The 23,384-nt window shown below is 39.4% G+C and overlaps 1 protein-coding gene across 1 annotated transcript; it reads left to right on the top strand.

Moving 5' to 3' along the window:
* The first annotated feature begins 212 nt into the window (after window positions 1-212).
* On the top strand, window positions 213-23,152 carry ZC3H14 (zinc finger CCCH-type containing 14). The gene is made up of 17 exons (XM_027899143.1): window positions 213-319; window positions 1,040-1,082; window positions 4,101-4,215; window positions 6,205-6,245; window positions 6,984-7,179; window positions 7,522-7,942; window positions 9,414-9,574; window positions 10,644-10,744; window positions 12,875-13,030; window positions 14,523-14,597; window positions 15,047-15,203; window positions 16,766-16,989; window positions 18,974-19,094; window positions 20,044-20,180; window positions 21,204-21,298; window positions 22,184-22,290; window positions 22,873-23,152. Exons 1-17 carry the CDS (start codon window positions 284-286, stop codon window positions 22,877-22,879), a joined length of 2,193 nt encoding a protein of 730 aa, XP_027754944.1. The 5' UTR covers window positions 213-283; the 3' UTR covers window positions 22,880-23,152.
* Window positions 23,153-23,384: the final 232 nt, after the last annotated feature.

Genomic DNA, 23,384 nt, shown 5'->3' with positions numbered 1-23,384 from the left:
CTTTACAAACGGTGAGTGTGTCCCTCTGGCAACGAGGAGCAGCCCACGGCACGCGGCAGTTTGGAAGCCCAGCAGAGGGACAGATTCCTTTATTCCCGTTGCTCCAGGCCGGCTCCCGCATGTCCAGCAGCGCCGGGCCGGGGCCGCCTCCGCCCGCCAGGGGGCGCCGCCGGCGGAGGCCGCGCGCTGCTCGCGCGGCGCTCGGTACCCGCGCGGGGGCGACGGGAGCGGCCCCGGGGGAGCGGGAGCGGGATCGGGAGCGGGGGGGGGGCACGGAGACACCATGGAGATCGGCACCGAGATCAGCCGCAAGATCCGGGTGAGACAGAGCCGGCCGGGCCGCCCCCTCAGCAGCCCGGCCCCGCTTGTGGGGCAGGCCCGACCGGGGACTGAGGCGCCGGGCGGCGAGCGGCCCTCGGGGCTCCCGGGGAGGGGCGGGAGCAGGACAGTCCTTTTTCTGGGAAGCAGAGCGGGGCCCGCCCGTACCCCGGCGGGCAGCTGCCAGGTGCTGTCTGTGCCCAGAGCTGCGGGTCTCGCCCTGCAGAGCCCGCCCGGCCAGGCCCGGCGCTGCCCGGCATTGGCACCGCTCGGCCGGTGCGAGCCCCGGCACCGGCGGGCCTGGAGCTGCTCCCGCTCGGCAGTTGAGTTTGGAAAGCCTGGCAGGTTTCCGTTTCCTTGCTGAGCCGGGAGTGACCTTTTGTCAAACCGTCTGGGATCCGTTTTCTTTGCACCTTACCAGTCCCGATGGTCTCTGCTTGAAAAAGATTAGCAGGGGCTTGGAGGCTGTCTGGTAGCACCAGGAACTGGTGTAGGAAATATGGTAGCGAGTGTGAGATTCTTGGAAGTTCCCATTATTCTGCTGTCAGTCCCTCGCACTTATAATGTGTCTACCATGAGCAGGGGAGAATAGGAAAAATTAACATGTTAAACCAATGTGTTCAAACAATTAATAAGAAAAACTTTACTAAGTCTCCCACCACATTGCAGTTAGAAATACTTTGTTGATCCATCCCTTAAATGCTATTTCATTATTTTTTAGGGTGCTATAAAAGGAAAGTTGCAGGAGCTTGGGGCTTATGTTGGTAAGTTTTGTCATGTGTTTAGCAATCTTCTCCGGGTCATTGTAGTTACATAGGAAAAAAACAGATAGTTAATGGAAACTTATTATTACTTCTGTTACTGCATACAGAAACCTTAAGCATGAGAAGAGTTATCTGAAGTGCTGGAGTAGTATGAAACAAACTGACTTACTTCACAAAACATGCGTAGTCTAAGCATAGGAGAAGCAGTACATGAATATCAATATATGAAGAAGTAAAAGGAAATTAACTAAGAAGTCAGTCCAACAATCTCCCCTTTAAAGAAGAAATGGTGGCAAGGGTTTTGAAAGAAAAACAAACTATGATGCTGTGAGCATTTAAGGAAATTTCTTGAAAGCACTAGGTGAAACATTATATAAAGCAAGACCTGTGCAAATATAGCAGCAGTTAGCGTTGACCACTCTGAGACAGTCAGTCTTTCTTAGGCACCTTTTTTAACAGCCTCTTGAATTTGGGGTGAGACATTTATCAAAATTAGGAGAGGTGCAAAGATTGACTGTTTTAGGAAATGAAAAGGCCTCATCATGTGGGACAAATCTTCAAAATGTAAAAAGCTCGACTGTTAAGGGGACAACTAAGAGCTATGTTGAACTAATGTGGATGAAATACATCTATCTGGGTCTTAGAGGCAGGCTTGTGAGGAGAGAGGTGAGCAGTGTGAATGTCTGTGGTTTTCTTGTGCATTTGTTTTTTCTGAATCCAGGATTAGATGGATATTGCACTTCAGAGCAGCTGTTTTGTGCAGCAGTAAAAGTTGGTAACTTAACACAGTGTTCTGTTGGAAACAGAACACTGTAGTTCTGTAACTGCTTTGTTGTTGTCTCTGATACTTCTTGGATTTCAAATGAAAGAAAGAAATTGAGAGCATAGTTTTGAGGTCCCGTGAGTTGCAGGGCCAAGTTCAAAGTTTGTAGTTTGATCCTGAATTGATCTTTCCTATTTCAGCGGGGGGATTGCATTTATGGAAAAATGTATTGACTCTATAGAAGGGGGTTACCTGCAAGCTGACATTCAGGGCTCAGCTGGTGCTAAGGAACTGCGTTTAGAATTTTTCATTGTAAAGTTGTCCTTTTTTTTTTTCCACTATCTCAAAGTTTGTCTTTTTCAGAAACTCATTTTTTGTTGTTGGTTTGGGGTTTTTTACTGTAATTCCGTGTTTCAGTTTCTTAGTCCTGGATTCTTTGCTTTCTCGTGCATCTCTGGAAAAAAATCTTTCTTATCTCCAATAGTAAGATACTCTTAAAATACCAGCAATCTTTGATTTCAACTATGACTGATTATTCTTTCTTGTTTTCCTTCTGTTTCCTGTATTCAGAGGGCAGGTTTCCTATATTCCCAGGATCAGCATTCAATGTTTGCAGTTTTTTCTCAGTCAGCTTATGGACTTCTTTAAATAACTTTGTATTCTGTATTACCAAGTCTGATTTGTTTTGGCCTCTTTTTTTGTTTTTAAACCACTGTTTCCAAATTTATGTAACTTTTCACTTTTTTTTTCTTTACTGTAGTATTTTGGACAGCTTTTCAAGTAATGTTTTTTCAAAAACTCTCCATTTCTTCTTTTAATTAACTGGTAAAAATTAGTTCTCCCTCATTGTAGCCTCTGTGGAAGAACCATGCTTTTGTTTCTTTCTGTAACTGCTAGTTCTTTTCTTTTGAAAAGTGTTCTACAACAAGACATGTTGAAACTTTATTGTATGTTGAATCACCTGAAGACTTATCAGGTTTAAAATTAGCTTAGCCAATAAATAAAATTCATTTGAGTTCTTAGGTCTGTGCATTAATCCATCTTGTACAACTTGTAGTTTGCATTAAAAAAACCACCAAACCCAAAGCAGCAACAATAAAAACAAGCCCTCCCAGAAACACTAAAAAGAAGATAGGGTTTAAGCTAGGAATCTGTTATGTTGGGACAAGTAGCAGTGGCATGCAGGTGCAATGTATGAATGTTATTTCTGTAGTCTAGGGTAGACATGAATTATTTACATAGACATAGAAGAAAGGCAGTTCCTTCATTTGGGTTTTGATTTCTATTTTTCATTTTTTAGGTCTTTTTAGTCTTGTGTGCTGGTTTAACTTGATGAAATAAGTACAGCTCTCTTGGTGCCTTAGTTCAAACTCACAATTTGAAGTGCATTTTCCAACTGTCATCTCTCACTATTGTTACGTTCATGTCAAGGATGTGGTATTGGAGGGCATGAGATGTTTGATAAACTGAATTGATGTCCGTGCTCAGGAAGCACACCTAATGCCTTTGAGCAGCAATTGCACTAGTCAGGCCTTGAGCAGAGCCCAGAGCTAGGCCAAAGTAAAAAGCCAAATAGCAAACTCCCCAAACCCTTCATATATTAATGTTGGATTCTAAGCACCCTCCTACCCATTATGTTGGGTAGTTGTACCCTGGATGAGCAGTCCAGCAAGGCAATGGATTTCTTACTGTGTATAAAATTGCATATGTTAGGGGGTTGCAGATTCACTCTCAAGGTTGCTGGGGTTTGGGTTTGTTCTATTTTTGTAGGTAGAGAATCTGTAAGTTAATACTATTTTAGTTTGTTTAATGTACATATCAGAAGTGGATATTTATTTGTTTGGTTTTTGTAACTAGAGGAAATTTGGCAAGGATAATGTGCTATATTTGGTGATGTTTGAAGTGATAAAAATTGTAGGTGTTTTTAGTATTCAAGTAAAAGGATATAGGCAGCACAGTGACTCTTTTTTATTTTGTTCTTTTTTCTGTTCTATTTACTCACCTTTTAAATACTTTGATCTTCAGCTTATGCACTTGTGAAGTTCGTGATCTTTTATTCCTCACTTTTAGATGAGACTTGTATTGACCCTCAGAGGAAATGGAAGTCTTGTTAATTTGCTTACCTAGTCCTTTTCCCTCAGAGTCGAGTCTTTGTAGTAGAACTGGGAAAAAAATCTGGTTACATGTTTAAAAATGTTTGCTATCTCTTCTGTGATTTGTTATACTTCAAAACAACTTATTTCTCTTTCTATTAGATGAAGAGCTCCCTGATTATATTATGGTTATGGTGGCCAATAAGAAGAGTCAAGAGCAGATGACAGAAGACCTTTCCCTTTTCCTTGGGAACAATACTGTCAGGTTTACTGTCTGGTATGTTTGCAAGCTACTTGTTGCACTTCTTTAGTAGTCAGGAGTGTTTTCTAGAAGTGAAACCTGACAACTAAAGAAGTTACTTATCTTCACATGATGTAATTTGCATTAATCAAAACTTACACTTTGTAGGTCTAAGTCTTAGCCCGTCAAAAGTTAGGCTATTGAGGTGATAATTAAATGGCAAGGAATTGAAGGACTTACATTCTTTGTTTGCTTATAATCCAGTCAGATTTGTGAATGAAGTGCTCAGGTTAGCAAGGGCTGTAATGTTGATTTAAAAAAAGATTTATTCCTGCGAAACCCACTCTCATAGCATGGGAGTGTTATTCAGTGTAGTTGGATGTAAAAGACAAACTTGTTTACTTTTATGTTAATAGTGCTCCAGATTGCTGTTGTACATGGGAATTACTATATCAGGACAGATGAGCTGTGGATCTAATTCTGTGTACTGTCTTTGACAAGGCTTAGCACCAAATGCTTAGGTATTCCCACCTCTCAGGCTATTTATTTATTACCACCACCCAACTCTACAAATCAAAAGTAGAACCACAGAATTACTGTGAGCAGGACAAGTTAGCAACAGTTCAACTTACTCTCCTGACAGTGTAGGTTCATTTATCCTTTGTTGCATGACAACCTTAGCCATTATATTTCTCATGGAATTTCTAATACTGGATTTGGTTTACAGTATAAACCTGTCATTAACTTCATGTTTCAGAGGATCCAAACAGACATTTGACATTAGAGATTTTTGTTGCTTTCAGAGATGCATATTTTTTCAAGTTAATCATTTGAGTCTCCTACCTAATACAGCTTTAAGGAACACAATTTTCTTTTGTATAGATGAAATACTACTTTTTCTTCCCTGCTTTTTCAGTCTATTCCCTTTGAAATTTTCATCCTGACAGGTTACAATCACTTCCAGTATTTCTTCTATGTGATCAGTTCCTGTGAGCTTTTGTTATAAAACAGCAGAGGGGAAGCATTTTAGAAGTTGGGTGTTATGAAACCATAAACATTAACAAAAAGTTAAAAAAATCCTGTTGGTTGGCCACAACTTCTTACTCTGAATCAAGTGTTGGGTCACAGTTGTCCTGAGGTTGGTGTGAAAAGTGATAGGCATCACCAGAGCTCAGCTGATGAGTGTCCTAGTGAAAACTCACAAGGAGCATGAGTGTAAGCCTTCCTTATATTCGCATGTTATCTTACTTCTCCCAGTTTTCAATGTGTTTTTGTTCTTGAGCTACTTTCTAATACTCAGTCTAAATTACGGACATGCCTGTGATCAACTTTGAATTCCAAGTAAAATATGCATTTAAGTGTTGGGATTTTTTTTTTCTTTCTTCTTGCTGTAATGTAGGTTTATTTTTAAGCAGCCTTATTATTTTATAGCCTTCTGATATTCTGTATTTTCTGTATTACTTCAGCTTGGTGCCTTTTTCACAGGCAAATGGCAAATTTGACACCTCACTAAAATGCTTTTACTTACCAGCATGTCTCAGAGAATATTGTTGCTATAATCAAAGCATGCTGGAAGAATCCTGAGAATATTAAGTGATATGAGTTGTGTATTCTTTGGGTTTATACTTCAATTACATTTAACTCTGCTGTGTAAATAAAGTTTTGTATACAAAGTAAAATTTTAGGCCATGCTTTAGGCTTCTAACAAGTTTTTTGAATCACTCCTTTTGATACTTCACTGATTGTAGTGAAAGGTGGAAAGTACTGGCTTTGATTGTGTAAACCAACTAAATACCAAGAGTAGATGACGTGATGAATACTCTACTTGCATGTGTAAGACACACTGTAAGCAAGATACTTCAGTCCTCCCTACCTTGCTTGATGGAAAGTGTAGTCTTAGATAAATGTGGTGCTTGTTATGGAGGGGAAGAGCAGTTGGTTTCTGAAAGATGATTATTCTGAATGTAATACAAAATTCCTTATTTCTCCTTTTTTTCTTCCTTCCCTGTCTGCTATCTATTTCAGGCTCCATGGGGTTTTGGATAAGCTGCGATCTGTGACTACTGGTAAGTAAGAAAATTAATGTTGAGTGAAGGTAGTTTTATCTTTTGTGTATAGATTGTGCTCTATGGGGAACTTGCCACTGACTACCGCAAGAGAGGAGGCCCGAAGAGGAGATACAAGGACTGCCTGAAACAATCCCTCAGCCTTGGCCATACTGATCACCACCATTGGTCTACTCTGGCCTCCAGTCGGGAGGCCTGGAGACACACCATCTATAACGCTGCTGCTGCTTTTGAGAACACACGCAGGATCACTCTCGAGGAGAAAAGACAATGCAGAAGGAATCGCATCTCATCGATATCACCTGGGGAGTCTTTCTGCTGTACCTTCTGCAACCGGACTTGTCTATCTTGCATTGGCCTTTTTAGCCATCAGTGCGCTTGCAGCAAGCGTGGGTAGAGCCCTTCTCAAATCTTCATTCGCGAAGCCCAGCCATGATGATGATGATGATGATGAGTGTTGCATGTTTAATGAGTTTCAGAAAAATCTTGGCTGTTTTGTAATTTTTGATTTATATGGTCTTTTGGGTCCAGACTTTTTAGAAAATTGTTTTTTATTTTGAGGTAAGGAATTTCTTTTTGAGTCCAGAATTTATTTCTCTGTGTTTCTTGCTGACATTTTCAGCTTGTTATATTTTCAGGTCTGTGGAACGTCTTGTTTGCAGTTTCTTAGCTACTTTTATTACAAAATCTGTATTGCTTGTACTTAAATGTAAAAATTAAAGGTACCTGTCTCCACAGAGCCAACTAGTGTAAAATCTTCAGAATCCAGTATCTTTGAGAGCAACCTGCCTTCCAGCAAAAGCACTTCCTGCGTGAGTGATGACAGGAGGCGTGAGGATATCTTGCCACCTCTTACAGTTTCCAGCACTCGGACTGAAAGAAATGACTCAAGAGTTACAACGAGCTCTCAGGAGCAGAGGAACGCTGCTTCACGGTAAGGCTGCTGGTTACTTACTAACACTCAGTCAGACCTCAGTAGTTGTGTGAGTGTAGTAGCCATTCTGAGGAGTACAGACACTTGGAAAGATCGAAGCAGTTCTGAAGAGTAAAGCGTTGCTGCAATTTGTTGGAGGAAAACATTAAATCAGAATTCAGTTCTTTAAGCAACAGATGGGCTTAAATTAATTAACCAAACTAAAAATATTGATTAGTGTGTTAGATTTGTATAAACAATTATACCTTAATGATTCTTCCCTGCTGGATTTAATTAAAAGATGGTTCTCATTTTCCAGGACTTGACTTGCAGATAATAGTTGGCAATTTTTTATTTTATCAGACAGTCCTGTGAAGATGGCTCTGCATCCCACTTAACGTCTACATTCAAGCCTTTGAGGGAACTGTCACCTTCTGAAGCTGTAATTGACATTAAACCTGAACCAGATGATCTAATTGATGAAGACCTAAACTTTGTACAGGAGAATCCTTTGTCACGGAAGAAGCCTATTGTAACTGTAACTTATGGTTCTTCTCGTCCCTCCACGGAGATCTACCGACCACCAGCCATCAGGAGTGCAGAAGGCAATGCACAGGTGCCCAGACTGTCACAGCAGGGCAGCTTGCAAGGGAGCAGGCTGTTGGACGCACAAAGCTGCAGGTCTTTGGAAACAGGCCAGCTGTGCAATCCCGAAGCATTTGGAAGCTTAGCGGAAGGGCACAGACCCACCTCCAAACTCACTGCAGATAAAGTAGGCGGTGAGGTTAGTATGATCTAAACTGTAACAAGTTTATTCCTGCCAGAAACCTAAATTACTATATACGCTTCAAGGAAAATCTTCGCTTCAAAGAAGTCAAAAGACTTCTGTCACTGGTACCAGTAGAGTTGAGATTTCATTCTTTGGGTCCACTGATAAAACCAGATTTCATAGTTTGACATCGTCACCTGATAGCTTGCTGCATCTCAGAGTTAATTACCGTGTACAACTTCATGCCATACTTAGTTGGACTGACGGGCCAGCATGTTGTTAAGTTGCATGTGATGAATTAGAAATAATAATTCTGATCTTTAGATCATTGAAACAGCATGATCTTTCCTCAGTGCTATGTATAGCCCCAGCTTTACAGAATTCTGAAAATCAGGATTTTTGGGATGCTATTAATTAACCTCTAATCCCCAGATACCTTAGTTTTTAGGATTATTATACTATTTGGAACAATGTCAATTAAGAATTCTTTGGGTTGGATATTGGACAAGGATAAACTATGTGCTTTGGAGGCCAAGCTAAGCCTGGCAGGGTGATAATCCAACCTGATAGTTTTAAGACTATCCATATGAACAAGTTAAGAGCCTCTTGTGAGGGGTATGAAGATTGTTATGGCTGCTACTGCTGTAATGAAGCACGTATTTTACATACCTTGTATTTGCAAGTGCCTCTGTGTTTATTGCTTCTTACACAGTTATGTGTCTTTGCTCTATCTTACTTGGTTCTGTATAAAGGACAATGAATTTTATTTGGAAATCTGGAATCCTCTACAAGATAGAGGGTAGAAGCTGTCTTTGTTTTTAAAAATGAGGAAGTGAAAATGAGAATATAGTGATTTGCTTAGGCTTGTACATAAGTCATTGATAAATGACAGTCACATCTCTCCTTGGAAATGTTAGAAAAAGGTCTTTGTGATATTTTTCTTCTATTACTATTCTATTAATAATGTCCAGAAGAGACAGAATGGGGACCTTGCAGTGCTGAAATTGGACCATTCTGACTGTTTAGCAATTAGCATCCTTTGGAATATGTCAACTCGCTAGAAATGAATCCTTACACTTTTCTGAAATTAGGCTTGAGGAGAAAGTAATTTATACTGATTCCACTTCTCTCCCTCAGACTTCCAACAGGTTCATCTTGAAGGGTAGTATGAATTTCTTTGGAAAACCTTGATTTTCTGTAGGTGTTGGATAATTTGTCTGTACTTGAGAGACTTTTTTCTTCCCTTTTTCTTAAATGTTATTTACAGTTACATTTTCAATGAGATGTTTGTGTAAACATGTCTGATTTTCATATTATCCAGTGCAGTTACTTGTATTTGCAGACAGCACCTAGTCCTAGACTCGTGTGACTGTAATGGAAGATCTCCATCTCCTGGCTGTGGGTACAATTGCAGTGTTTTCTTTGCTGGTTTATTGATGCATTGTTTATGCTGAACGAACTGCTTTGGCTGCTCTGGTTGTTGTAGGAAGAAAGCTCCAGGAAGAGACGGTTGCCTGTTGTGAGCTCGGTAGTGAAAGTGAAGAAGTTCTGTAATGAAGGGGAAGATGAGGAGGAAGAGGAAGAATATGGATTGCGAACAGGAAGCATCTCCAGCAGCGTGTCTGTGCCTGCAAAGCCAGAAAGGAGGTACTTCAGATCTCAGTGATTTTGTGGGGTTTCAAGAATGAATTTAATGAACACAACTTGGAAAGTGGAAGTGGGGGAAACCTGTTTGCACTTTAGAAAATTGACAGATAAAATTCAGTAAACCAGTTTAATATTTTTTTTGTACCATCTCACAACTCTGGGGGTGAGATGCTTGTTTCTACCACCCTTTTGCCTCTGATTTTGTGACCTGCTTTTTTTATTGCACGTAAGCTGCAATGGAGTCTGAATTTTTACATTATTTGTGTAAAGTTGATTGGCAAAAGAACATTATGTTGCCATGTTTCAGACCAGGTATTTATTGTGGCAAAATAATTTTTCAAGAGTTTTGATTGCTTTGATTTTATTTCAGGAATAGTTATCACTTGTTTTTTAAGGTGATTATTACTTTTCAGACAGATTTGAGAGATTTTTCCTTTTTTTCTGCTCCCTATTTCTGTCTCAGCTGTCAAAGTACATCAGTCGTTTTTATCTGATTTTCAACAATAGAGAAAGAATGCTTAAAATAGAGAAGAGATGGTTCTACTGACCTACAGTGCTAGTCTATGTAAGGTTTGTTTTAAGCTGATACACTGTCTTGAATTTAACTTCAGTGCCACAGCACATATATCTGATTTAAACTTCTTTATTGTTGATGTTAAAGACAAGCAGAAAGCCTTTTTTTACAGCAAATATGTTTTTGATAGACTCATTTTTCAGCTGGACCTTACTTATCAGGGCATAATTATTGGTGCCATCACAAACATAGCAACAGATGTGTGATGATGGGCAGAGGTGGGAGGAAATGAATGGCAGAACGTGTACCTTTCAGATGCGGCATGATTTGACAACAGCTTAAGCTGTGACATGAAATCACACATCTGGACTTCCATTCTTGAAAGCATTTTGTGGAAACCCATCCCCTCAGAGAATAGATTAACAAACTGAGAACAGATTTGGATGAAATATTTTTAAATTTTCATTTCTATCAGTGATGTTAACCTGTTAAAATACATGGATATGGTTACTGTGCAATTCATGTACAATTAATTATTTTTTTTATTTCCTTTAGACCTTCATTGCCACCTTCAAAACAGGCCAATAAGAATTTAATACTGAAAGCAATCTCTGAAGCACAGGAATCAGTTACAAAAACAACCAATTATTCCACTGGTAATTACCTTTTTTTTCTTTGTGCTAAGATATAATACTTCCAAGCTCTACTGTATAAATCGAAGCTAAAGATAGCGCTTAGAGATGACAGAATGCTGAATGACACATCAGTGATAGATGTGAGGGATTTACCATGTCCTGTGAACATTACATTCATCTTCAGTGATGAATTAGGAAAGCATAAACGAGGGAGGAAAGAGTTATTTAAAAAGTATTAATCAGGATAGTAACTCTGTAAAGTGCATAGTTACAAAATGGAAGTGCCAGAGTAGTTGCCAAGAGGAAAGTCATCAGAATCATCAGAATTAGGCAGGTGGTTTGAGCTGTTTACTTTATCTTTTGTCCCTTCCTGCACTCTGCTCCTTTCTTCTGAGATTAGAGGAGAAAGATGCCAAATAACAAAAAAATGCAAATGTACTGGATCTATGTAATAGAAGTGCAAACTAACAAGGAACAAGTGACTGATGTTTATCAGGGTATGTTGTCCTTTGACAGCAAAGTGGCAATTCCAGTCCAGTGATTTTAGGCTTTGAGTTGCAGTTGACACAACAACTGAGCAGTTGTCTCTGTGTAGCCATTCAGCTCTCTGAGCCTGGATAGACTTGTGCTCAAGAAGGACAAATCCAGCTGTTGTCTTGTGTGCTTTCATTTCGTTGTGTCACTTAGGATTGCCAGCAGGAAGCATTGCACCTTGCCAGGGAAGGAGCATTCACTAAACTACCTAAACCATGACTTTTATACTGTCTGAAGCAAGACAGAGCTTTCCACAATGTCTTGCCTACTCTTTTTCAAATTCTGCCAGCTAACTGTAACAAATGGTATTTTGAGGCGATGCAGAAAGCTCTTTCCTGTGTACACAGCAATACAGCAGCAAATGGGATGTAGCCAGAAAATTTTAAATTATTTAAAACTTAATTTTGTTAATAGTGGTGATCTTGTAGTTTGACTTGTCAACATGAAAATATTTCAGTGGAGAGACCAAAAAGCACCACTTAGTCATTTAATACTGAGGTGATTTGTGAATTTTATCTGAAGTAACATGCAGGTTCTTCCACTTCAGAAGTAATATGTCACATATTTTTCTAAGTATTTTGAATGGAATATGGAAGTAAGCCAATTAAAAACATATAGTTAAAACAGTAAGTTCATAAATAATCTCATACTGAGCAGTACCTTTTAGTTATTTGTGTCAGAAGTTGAGCTGATCTGATATTCAGCCAAGGGAAGAGTATGCTTAGCTTTTCGCAACCAGTTCTGGCGGCCTTGGCAGAAGCCAAGTAAGAAGTCAACCTTTCACTCTGCTGCCTTCAAACTCCACGCTACAACTACCTGAAAGGCTTAGATCTACCTGAAAGGAGGTTGTAGTGAGGTGGGGGGTCGATCTCTTTTCCCAAGTAACAAGTGATAGGACAAGGGGAAATGGCCTGAAGTTGTGCCAAGGAAGGTTTAGATTGGATATTAGGAAAGTCTTTTTCACGGAAAGAGTTGTAAGGCACCAGAATTGACTGCCTCGGGAAGTAGTAGAGTCACCAACCCTGGAGGTATTTACCAGAGATCTTCCCACTTAGGGACATGGTTTAGTGGTGCATTGGCAGTGGCAGACTAGGTTTATGTTGCACTTGGTGATCTTAAGGGTCTTTTCCAACCTAAAGGATTTTGTGATTCTGCTGTCTTTAAGTTTTATGATCTATTTGCAGACACCTTAGCATAGGGTAGCTGGCATCATATGAAGAGACACATTGATAATCCATGTTTGTTTATATGAAAGGTAGGATGAAATGTGATTTCAAAACTGTTAGAAAGTACCACATTATTATATATAGAAGTGGATGAACAAGTACTTTGCTGATGTCTTTCTAATCCTTCTCTTGTTGTTTTGTCTTACAAGTAGGTAGGTGTTCTGAGGTGGTACTCACAGTGTGCTCTGTGCACATGCACTAATGTGCTTGCACACTAAGGATTTTACAGGTAGCTAAAGTTGCTTTTTGTGGATACAGATGCTTGGGATTTTGCGCGTGTGTGCACGCGTGTGTAGGAATTTATTAGTTATTTTAGCACCATATGTAAAAACAGTACTGTTGTGTGATTGAGTAGTATGTAAATGATTTGCCATTGTTTGTTTATTTAAAGTTCCACAGAAACAGACTGTTCCGGTTGCACCAAGAACTCGAATTAGCCCAGAAGAATCTCAGTTAGAAGTAATTCATGTGCAAAACAGACTGCCTGTTCTGAGTTCTCAGCTTCAAGTAGAAGAGCCAAAGGAGCAGACAGTTGAAGGAATTCAAGGTCATCTGATAATATTCTTTAAAAATTTTTACCAGGGAATGTCACTTTACAACAGGCTAAGCAGAGAAAAGAAATGCTTTTAATTTTTAAGTCTGCATCAAAATTTGCATGCAGAACTGCCCTGAAAACCAAGCAGCTTTCTAAAGCATGGCTGTCAGATAGATACATATCTGTATCTCTATACGTATACACACACAAACACACAGAACCTCAGAGGAATTAATCAGTAAGCAAAGGATGTTATAGCACTCTGGCACATCACCGAAGAATAGTTTTGCATAAGCATTTATATTGGGATAACTTCTCGTTTCCCCATCCTTTGCATATTTTCCTTAGTATCTTGTAGGAATAATTCTGTCACAAAGCTTACATGAGAGTTACACTACTCTACAGTATTTGGAGCAATTTTACATCATATGAAGTATTGAAGGATTCCTTCCAACACATGGTTTCCACATAAATAGTTCTAATGTTTTATTTTTTAGTTTAAATATAGGAGTACTGTATTTGCTCTTACAGGACAGCTGATACCAGGCTTTGTCAGCTTTGTTTTTTTACTGCTGTTTTGAAACTCCAGAAGGAAGATGGCATAACATTTAAAGGCAATCTTAGTGTCTTTTCAGCATGATTTTGTTACAAAGAAAAGAAGACGTTTGTCTGTGTTAGTCACAAGGAATCATAGGTGTAAGGCAGTGGAAAAAAACCTAATGTAAGAAGTAGTTTATACTTGCTATGCACTTGGATATTTACACTGTTGAGTAAAATTTGGGTTGATTAAGATTTTTGTTATGTCATCTCATGGTCTCATTCTTAAGGAATGGTAAACATGATTTAAAAAAATATGTATTTTTTCAATCTCTTATTTCTCATATAGATGTATTCGGAATCTTTCTGCCAACATAAAATAGTTGATATTGTATCTCTATAGTATGTAAGAAGATGCTTTATTAGACTTTGAATTAATGTCCACACCAAATATTTTCACCCTTTTGCCACTGAAATGAAAATGACAGCTTGCTTAGGAAATCTACAGAAAGCAAAAAGAATTTCTTCAAATCCTAGCTCAAATGTAGAGCAGTGCTGCTCTGATTTGTTTCACCTCTTTTAAGAAGACCACAGAGTGGTCCCTTGTTGTTAGTTGCTTTCCTGCATGTGTTCTCTGAATGGTCAGCTCCTCTATAAGGAGGAGAAAGACCTTGGCCTTCCTAAGTTGCCGTGCCTACAGACCTAGTTTGTACTGAATAGTGATTATGGGAAAGAGTAGCTTCTTTCAGTATTTAGATTTTGCCATGTTGCTGTTTCTGAAACAACGAGAAAGGGGTTCATCATAATGACAATGGCTTGCTTTTTTTTTTTTTTTTTTTAAGAGTGGGTTTTTTGCTGTTTTGAGGGTTTTTAAATAAGAAGAATTAGAGTGTGCCTCAGCTCTCTAAAATATAGTTTCATGTTGACATGCAGTAAAATATGCTTCTTATTGCTGTTTTTTTTTTAGGACTTGAACAAAAGGAGCTCTCTTCTCGGCTTCAGATTGAACCCATGATTGAAGATACCTTGCAAGTGACTCAAGGTTAAGTCTTGTGATCTTTTATTTTCGAAATTATTACTCTTGGCCAGTGAATGTTAAGATATAACTTCCTTTTCAATTAATTATACTAATTTCTAGGATTTTCTAGTTTCTACGTCTCTAAGGAGTGAAAACATTATATCAGTAGGTGTTCAAAGCATGAGAGATGTTGGGGGTGGGGGGTTGACCCCCTTTAAAGCTGTTTCAGCACAGCTATTCTTTAATAGAATTTCCTAGGCTGTCCTAATATGACCTATGGCTTTTGTTGATCCTCCTCTATGGAACCAGCAAGGAAGTAAAAATGTTTTCTGGAAGCTACTATGAAGAAATGTAGAAAACCCCCCAAATTAGTTAATTGGCTGTGTAAATTGATATTAAAAATAGGCTATAAGGTAAGAGCACAACTACAACCTTACTTTTTTGTTTCCTATGTAATTTTTCTCCCAATTCAGATTACTGTGATGCAGAATCTATGGTCCACACAGATACTAGGTCATTTATCCTGAAAAAGCCCAAGTTATCTGAGGAAATAGCAGCACAGAACCAGCAATTGGCAAAGAAGGGCATAGAGGCAGTACGAGCTCACTCGGGACGTCTAATACAGACACGGTAAAAAGTTACTTCCTTTGGGACTGTTAATAGTCAAAATGCTTGTTCATGGTTTAGATGGAGTCATTTAGTTGTACTTGTGCTTTGCCAGTCCAGTCAGGAGCCATGGAATCATGGAAAATGGACTGACATTGAATAGCAGAGGAAAAGAAGCAGGGGCAAAAAACCTCCCAGAAATCCTTCTAAATGGAAAATAATCCCAAGGTCAACTGTATCTTGAGCATGTCCTTGATTTTCAAGAAAGAAGAAGAAGGAACTGAAAAGTCCTGCTCTTTTGTCGTAGCTGTTCTGATTTCTGAAATCTTAGTCAAGTAATTATTTTGCTTAAATTGTCTTAATTGTATACCTGTTTGACCCTGAGATTACGTTTCTTAAGGAAACATGTTTTAACACAGTACTGAGTTTGGTGAATCGTGGATGAGGATTTAAAGCTCCTTACTGGTGAGTTTGACCAAGAGAAGTTTAAAGTTCATGTCAGCTTCAGACAAAGTTCCTGATAACAAATAGTCTTACCTGGTAAGAGTTAAAATCACTCAGAACAACGTGATGTACTTCATCCAAGTGAGCTGCTCTGTTTGAGAAACTGTTGTTGTTTCCTTTCCATGAGTGGCTTTAAACAGCATGTGTTAATTAAAAATAAAACCAACAGTGAGCTGGCAAACCCAAAAAACCTGATACATCACAGTTGAAAACCTGGTGCTACAGGAGAGTAGTACATTTTTGCATGTGAATAGGTCAGTTTCTAACTGCTTGAATTTCAGAATTCTAGCTAGTGATGTTTTTAAAGAGTTATTTTTCTTTCTTCTTAAAGACCTTCTACACTATATTTGCTTTTAACCTTATTTCATGGAGAAGCAAAGTTTATCCCATCAGTGTTTGTCAAAGATGAGAACTCTGGGGTTCTGCAAACAGTTAGAATCACATGTCATTCAGGAAATCCCTCAGGTGAAATGGATGGGATAGTGAAAGGCTGGAGAAAGTGTGTGTCTCCCCTGTTTTTATACTCCCTCGTATCTACTCTGACTGCTGTCAGATCCAGGACAGAAGGCTAGACTCACCTTTCAGTCAGGCTCAGTGTCAAGTTTGTAGTGTCAGTATTTCATTGTCTCCTCCTAGTTCTAAAAACTTTTACACCCACTGTTTCCTAACTTACTGTTCAATAATTTTGAGGAGATACCTGTTTTCTGTGTTGAAGGATTTGTGCTTCCAAGAATGGTATTTATACTTACCCTCACTTTTTTTTTTGTCTCAAATCTGTAAATTCCACAAGATTAATCTCCTTCATTTAACTGTGTTTGTAAATGAGCTTTTGGATCCATCTGTTGAGCAGAATGCAATAAGCTGAAGTGTACCTGAGAGCTGGAGTTCTTATTAGAGCCTCAAGGAGATCAGAAGGCAAACTGCTAACTGGAGTGCATTGTCAGTAGTATTAAAAGAAGGTCTATTACTGCTTGACTCCCCATAGATAAGTTTGTGCTACTTTTAGTTATTAGTACAGCTCACATTCACTCAAACCTCTTGAGTCAGAAAATCTAAATTTACTGCATTTCTTTGTTTGATAGAGACCAACTTGCACAGCCAGAGAAGCCTGCCAGTCCCAAGTTCATTGTGACACTGGATGGCGTGCCCAGTCCACCAGGATACCTTTCTGATCAGGAGGAGGATGATATGTGTCTAATGGAAGGATTAAAGCCAGTTACCCAAGACATATGTGCTGGGAAGGGATTAAAAGGCCTTCGAGCACAGCAGACACAAACTGTAACCAGGCAGCTGGAGGACTCCGATGGTAATTATCCTTACCAGCAGGATCTGACACTGATGTGGCAATTTGATCATGGCTAGAACTCTTTGATACATCATTCTTAAGAAACCAAAGTGATGCTGTTTATTCTTCAAATAACATTCTTCATGCAAATGAAATGTGGCTGTTCAGGGGGACCATCTCCTTAGAAACCTTTATCTTGGTACATTTGAGCAATGCAGCACGGATGTAGTTCTCAACACATCTTAGTGGTGCTAAAATTTGGCTTATTTCTTTTGCAAATATAGTTGGTCTTCATTGCCAGAAATCTGCATTTCTGGTTGACTCATAGTTTGTCTCCATGCTGATGGACAGGAGATGTTACAGTGGACATTTTGCCATACCTTGAACTTTCAGAAATACATCAGATGGTATTAAGGTTTCGCTCTAGATTTGTGATATTAAAAGGAACCTGTTAAGTGGAAGGTATTGGTAGAGTCCAGTGGCTATAATCTAAAAGTAGAACTTACAGTGAATGACCTTACTTGAAGGCTTCCATATTCTCTTCATGTGTTTCTTTTGGATAGTAAGGGAAATTGCTTGCTGAACCACACCTTTGAATTGTTTGGAATGCTGACATGGTGATGAAAATCACAGAGACTACTGTTTTGTCTTAGGCCTGTTGAATACTTGCCTAAAGGCCATGCTTGGATTCATGTGTTTTACTTTGCTTTCTTATGAAGATCTTTATTTTCCAGAGTAGGAGTGTATCCAAATTTTCTGAACTGAGTAAAGAATAGTATTTGATGTTGTACTGAGAACCCTTAAATTTCATGGATCTGGCTGTAAACATGTAATGCAATTGCAGCAAAAGATCTTTGAAGTCCATGTCCTTTCAGTCCCCCTGGCTGCGGAATTTCTGCAGTATGGGGCAGTCTTAAAGAAGAAAGGAATGCTGTATATCCATTGACCCATTTTTACTAGTACAGTGAAATGGACATAAGAGTATTTCCTTGTAAATCCAGCTTTTACATGTGTACTCTCTTTCATACTCCTGACTGAAGCTGTTTGGTAGAGGAGATTGTTGCTGATACAGCCTCTATTAGGGATTCCTCTGTAAGTAGCAGGGGCGTGACTGAAGTTCACACAGAACCAGAGCCATGTGGAAGTGTACAACAGTGTGGTTGTACAACAGGACAATTGCTTGGCCTTGGTGTGTTGCAAGGAGAAGGCATAAATGAGGCTGAGGATAGAATGAAGCTGGAGCAATTTGTGTCAATAATAAGATCAGATAGGGAAGTTTAGCAGTCCTGGAAAGCTTTGAAAAGCCAAATGTAATGGCAGATTTGGGAAAATAGACAAAAGCAGTGTTCTATGAACAATTGCTTGAATTTGCAGAATGAGGTTTTGTAAGTAGTATTAAATAGGAGAAAGTCAAAATCTCAGTTTCCAGTAAGAGCAGGGAAGTGTTTCAACTTGGAATTTCTTAAAACACTTTTTGGATTGGAGTCTGAAGTTTCTGAACAAATCACATAATAGTGGCTCCATTTTCACCATGTGCCCCATACTAATAAATCTGATTAGTGTAAAAATTGATTTTTAACTATTATCTCTTGAAATAATTTACTAGAGCAAAATTATCTTGGAGAAGGGAAGCATAGCTATAACGAACTCATGGCTCGGCAGAACAGTCATAACTCACCTTCAGTTGAAGAGTCATTGTCTTGTCTGTGTCAATTTGGATTTGTTAAGAAAATTTATTTATTTTGCTTGTAAACAGTGCAAATTTGATCTTTTATCACCAAAGGGCAGCTGTCAGTCCAATATTATGACTCCTTTCCCTTTAAGGTTTTGGAAATTTTCTTCAGATAATATGATTGTACACAAACTTTTACTGTCATAAATGTTTTTGATTAAGAGAGAGAGAATAGGAAGAACAATGAATTTTGGTTATTGCTTACAGCACATTGCATGTAGAGTCATAAAGGTCCCAGCTTGTTTCTTTTTTTTTTTTTTCTTACCATCCTAGTGGACATGGAAGAGTTAAATATGCTACAAAAACAGGAGAAGGTGCTCGAGCGCTGCAAGTACTGGCCTGCCTGTAAAAATGGAGACGAATGTGTGTACCATCACCCCACACTACCTTGCAAGTGAGTAGTACAAAGCTCATCCACTTGACATGCTGCTTTGATTTTTATTCTGGTGCTGCAAATTTCTGTTCTGTGTTAGTAAATATTCCAAGGCAGTGGAATATTTACTGTGATCCTACCTCAAGTCTGTTGGGGTGGGATTACAGCTCGATTATCACACTGTAATTGCTTCCATTTTGCACCCATCTCCCACGTGCCAGAACACAGGGATGGCAGCTGTGCCCCTGCAGAAGAAAGCTTTAGTTTGGTGTACAGGATGGTGTTTCAGTGTTGCTTCGAAATGCAGGAATTAGTGTGGTAAAACAGCAGGCTCTGCCAGCTGTCACAGTGCTTGTGAACGTCAGGGTACTATTACATAGTAATGTTGTGATTGGTTTCTTTAAATTTGAAAGCAAAGGCGAACTCATGAGTGTGCCCTGTGCTTTTGACTTCCCTTCTACAAGCAGCAACAGTCTAGAAAAACAATGTCTCTTTTGAGATAACTGTTAGCATGTTGGTTAACTTCATTTACTCAGACACTGGAATTTTCTTTTAAAATCTGGTGTATCTAAATTTAAAATAACACTTTCTCTTCAGGAAATGAACTGTGTTACTCAGGAAATTTTACCACCCTCCCTGGGAAGTCTGATTTCACAGTGCTGCTCTGTGCTGCACTCTAAAAATAATTGTATCTTAGCTTGTAACAAGTAGCTTGGGACCAAACTCAACTGAGAGTGAAATAGTTCTGTTGTTTACTGCATGTAAAGAGTGTCCCCAGGGACACAGTTCAGATCTGCTGTTGCACAGCTCGTACATGACACCTGCGTGCCCCTCTTTGGGAGGACTAAACATGTGCCCAAGGCCTGTTTTCTTTCTGCCTTTCTCTGGTGTTCTGGCTCTCATGTGCAACAGGTGTTTGGGGGTTTTGCTCCAAATATGAGCTTTTGACTCAATTTGTTTTTTTCTCCAGAGTTTTTCCTAACTGCAAATTTGCTGATAAATGCTTGTTCATCCATCCAAACTGTAAATACGATGCAAAGTGCACTAAGCCAGACTGTCCTTACACTCATGCCAGTCGACGAACCCCCCATCCATCTCCCAAACCAGGTGAGCACATCCTGTTGTCTGAGCTTTAAATGAAAATGCTGAAGGAAAAGCAGTATTTTTGGTAACAGAAACTGATATTGGTGAAAAAATAATTTTTTTGCTTGATTTGATCTAATTTTCTTTCGCCTCTTAGTGCTAGATGAAGAATAATAATCCAGTGTTACTGCAAACTTTATTATCAGAAAAATCCGTCAACACTTTTATGCAAGAGTCCGTATGAAGTCTGTGCAAGGCCAAAGTGACTTGCACAAGTTGTCCATTTCTCTGAAGGGATTGGCCAGCACTGCAGTTTTACTCAAATTTGTTTCTTAAATTGGGCTAACGTTGTACGAAGGCCTTGTGACAAGCTGAAAACAGGTTTCTGTCTTTGAACCTTTTTTTTCTTTAATGCCAGTGTAGGAGTTAAGTTGGTGTAATGATGAGGTGACTTTCAGGGCTGAGGTTACCCAGTGAAGGCAGTAGCTGTGTTTGGATTATTGGTTGATATTACTGAGCCTTTGAACAGTGCCAAGGTGCAGGGCCTTCACCACATGATCTTTTGGAAATAATTTAGCCCACAGCCACAGTACAATGCAGTTTTGTTACTTTGCCAGAAGGCCAAGTACAATGTGCTTGTCTCCTGTATCATTTCCAGCAGCTCCTCTGTATTCCTGGAAAGTGCAGTGCCTGTGCTTTTCAGTCCGGTCAGCTGAACCTCTAACAGGCTTGCTGCTGTCTAAATTTAACATCTGAGATTCTCTGCCTACCAGAATTTGTTGAAAGTTTTGCCTTGGCCATGGTACCTTCTGTCCTGAAATGGGGAAGAAACAAGTGAAATGATTACCTGATAGTCTTGTTTTGCTCCAGGGTGAGATCCACTCCCTGCACTGCAATACAGTGTCAGTATTTCTTGCAGAACTTTGTATTATAGAACATAATGTCTCACAAAAATATTGATATATTTAAGATTGTGTGGAGCTGTCTTAAAAAGACAATTTATTCTGATCCACGCTCACTTCCTGTTCTTTTTGTTTCTACTATTAGCACCCCTGCCCACACTGCCCATATCCTCCAGTAGTCCACTGTGCAAGTTTTTTCCTGCTTGTAAGAAAATGGAATGTCCGTTTTACCACCCAAAAGTAAGATTTATGTTCTGTCTCTTCCCTTTCTTTCTAGAAAAAAACTTGAAATGTGCTGCTTTGGGACAAGAAATGTCACTAGGATTTCACACTTTTTGCTTTTACTTTTCACGTTTTAACTTTAGCTCAGAAGCAGAATATGCAAAAGCAGTGACTTAAAGAATTTGGAAAATTATATTTTAAAGTAATCTTTCTAACAGATGCTGCTGGGGAGATTCAAACAGGCCATAGCTTTTGTCAAAATATACCCAGCCAGGATGCTGGGGGCTGAGGAGGGGGATATCCTGTAGCCTGTCTGGAAGGACAGTCAAGACTCTTGACTTCTTCAGATGTGCTGCAATATACAACAACTTTAAAGATTGTCCAGTATCCTGAAGTGTATCAGTGTAGATATAGTACAAGAGTCTGTTTCACTGGTACTTTTACAGAATTGTGTCCTTGCATTTTTTTACCCCAGAAGTTTAGTGCTTTTTCAAGCCCAAGCAATGCTGAAATGCCTGGGGTCCCCAGGACTCTGTGCCCAGGTATTATCAACCCGATCCTCTGGCTTTTCCTGCTCCTCAGATAATGCTGTGTCATGCTCCCAACTTGTAGACACAGATCAATTCAAACTGAACTCTGTAAACTCTTGAAAGCAAAGGAACCTCCACCTGTCAGTGCAGTGGCAGTTTTGGAGCATCCAATTCATAACTGATACTTTTTAGAACGGATTGTCTCACCCTTGTGCTGAGCTGATTGCACTGGTGGATGTAGCCATGGGATCAGGTACTGGTCAGATGTGTCACACAGCAACACAAACTCACGTGTAGCCAGTGTAGCTCAGCTGGTTCGGCAGTTCAGGCAGCCAGTGTCGGGTAGCCCCTTCTGAAATGCTTTCCTTTTCAGCATTGTAGGTTTAATACCCAGTGTACAAGACCAGACTGCACTTTCTACCACCCCACTGTTGCTGTACCTCCACGGCATGCCTTGAAATGGACTCGAACTCAAGCCAGGTGAGCGACACTCTAAACCTATTACGGAAAAATATTTGATATCCCTACTGTAGTTTTACTCACAGAAGTAATGTGTGTGTGATGAACTGTGTGAATAATAGGCATCTTTCTTTAAAGGACAACTCTTTTCTGTTTGGTTTTAGTAATACAGACATTAACTAATGTATTGCAATCCTGATAAACAAGTGCCCTGCAGCTAAGATAGGGCAGAGTCACTGGAATCGTGACCTGGATATGTTTTGTTTCCTGATTTTTATTTGAATAAAGCTGAAAATCTAACATCAGCTCTTCGTTTACCATTGTTTTATCTTGTGTCCAAGCTGTCTTGTCTTTGAGTGTTTCTGGCAGAGCAGCTCGTTTCTGTCATTTGTCCATGTTTTGATAAATTAGTAGCAAACTTCCCAAAGCTGCAGCTATGGGCCTGTCTTTAAGATCATCAGGTCACACGAGCCTTTCACTCCAGCTGCTCTTGTCTGCACAGGTTTCAGCCACTACAGGAGTAGGGCACAGATAGTTCTCAAATCATCTTTACAGGGCGGTAGAATTGTTACTTATGGGAATCGTTTTTCTCTTCTCCCTCAGTGAATGAATATGATACAACCTGGGACTGAGCTTTGCTTCCTCTGGACAGTAGTGGAAAGGAAAATTAACCACCAGGGTACAGGATGCTAGAAAAGATTCATGCATTTTGGACTTTGAATATACATTGTTTTCATAAAACAAGGTTGATTGCATACTTGAAATGTCTCTAATTTTCCAAGTTTGTAAGTTTGAGCAATTTTACATTTTTTTTACACTGTAACAAGAAAACGTCTGTGTAAGAAAAGTTTTACTTTAAATTCCATTAAAAACCTTCAAAGCACATTTTGTGTTCTGTTTGGGTAATGTTCCTTGTTTAAGATAAGGTGTGTTGAAGAAGAAAGTGTGTCAGCAGAAAGGCTTAGAAAGCTTGTTCCTGAATTGGGATCATACCAGAAGTACTTTTTGTTCAGCAGGTGTCTGGTACAATGCACAAAACTGCTCTGCTGTTCCAGCACCAGCACTGAAATCTCCACCTCAGCACAGGGTAAAAGAGCAAATGCTTTGTCTTTTAG

Source organism: Empidonax traillii, unplaced genomic scaffold (assembly GCF_003031625.1).
Source record: "Empidonax traillii isolate 1590-97213 ecotype Southwest subspecies unplaced genomic scaffold, ASM303162v1 scaffold646:size549819, whole genome shotgun sequence".
In the NCBI taxonomy this organism is placed as follows: domain Eukaryota; kingdom Metazoa; phylum Chordata; class Aves; order Passeriformes; family Tyrannidae; genus Empidonax; species Empidonax traillii.
The sequence above is the reverse complement of the archived record's forward strand: the minus strand, read 5'-3'. Positions and strand labels throughout refer to the sequence as shown.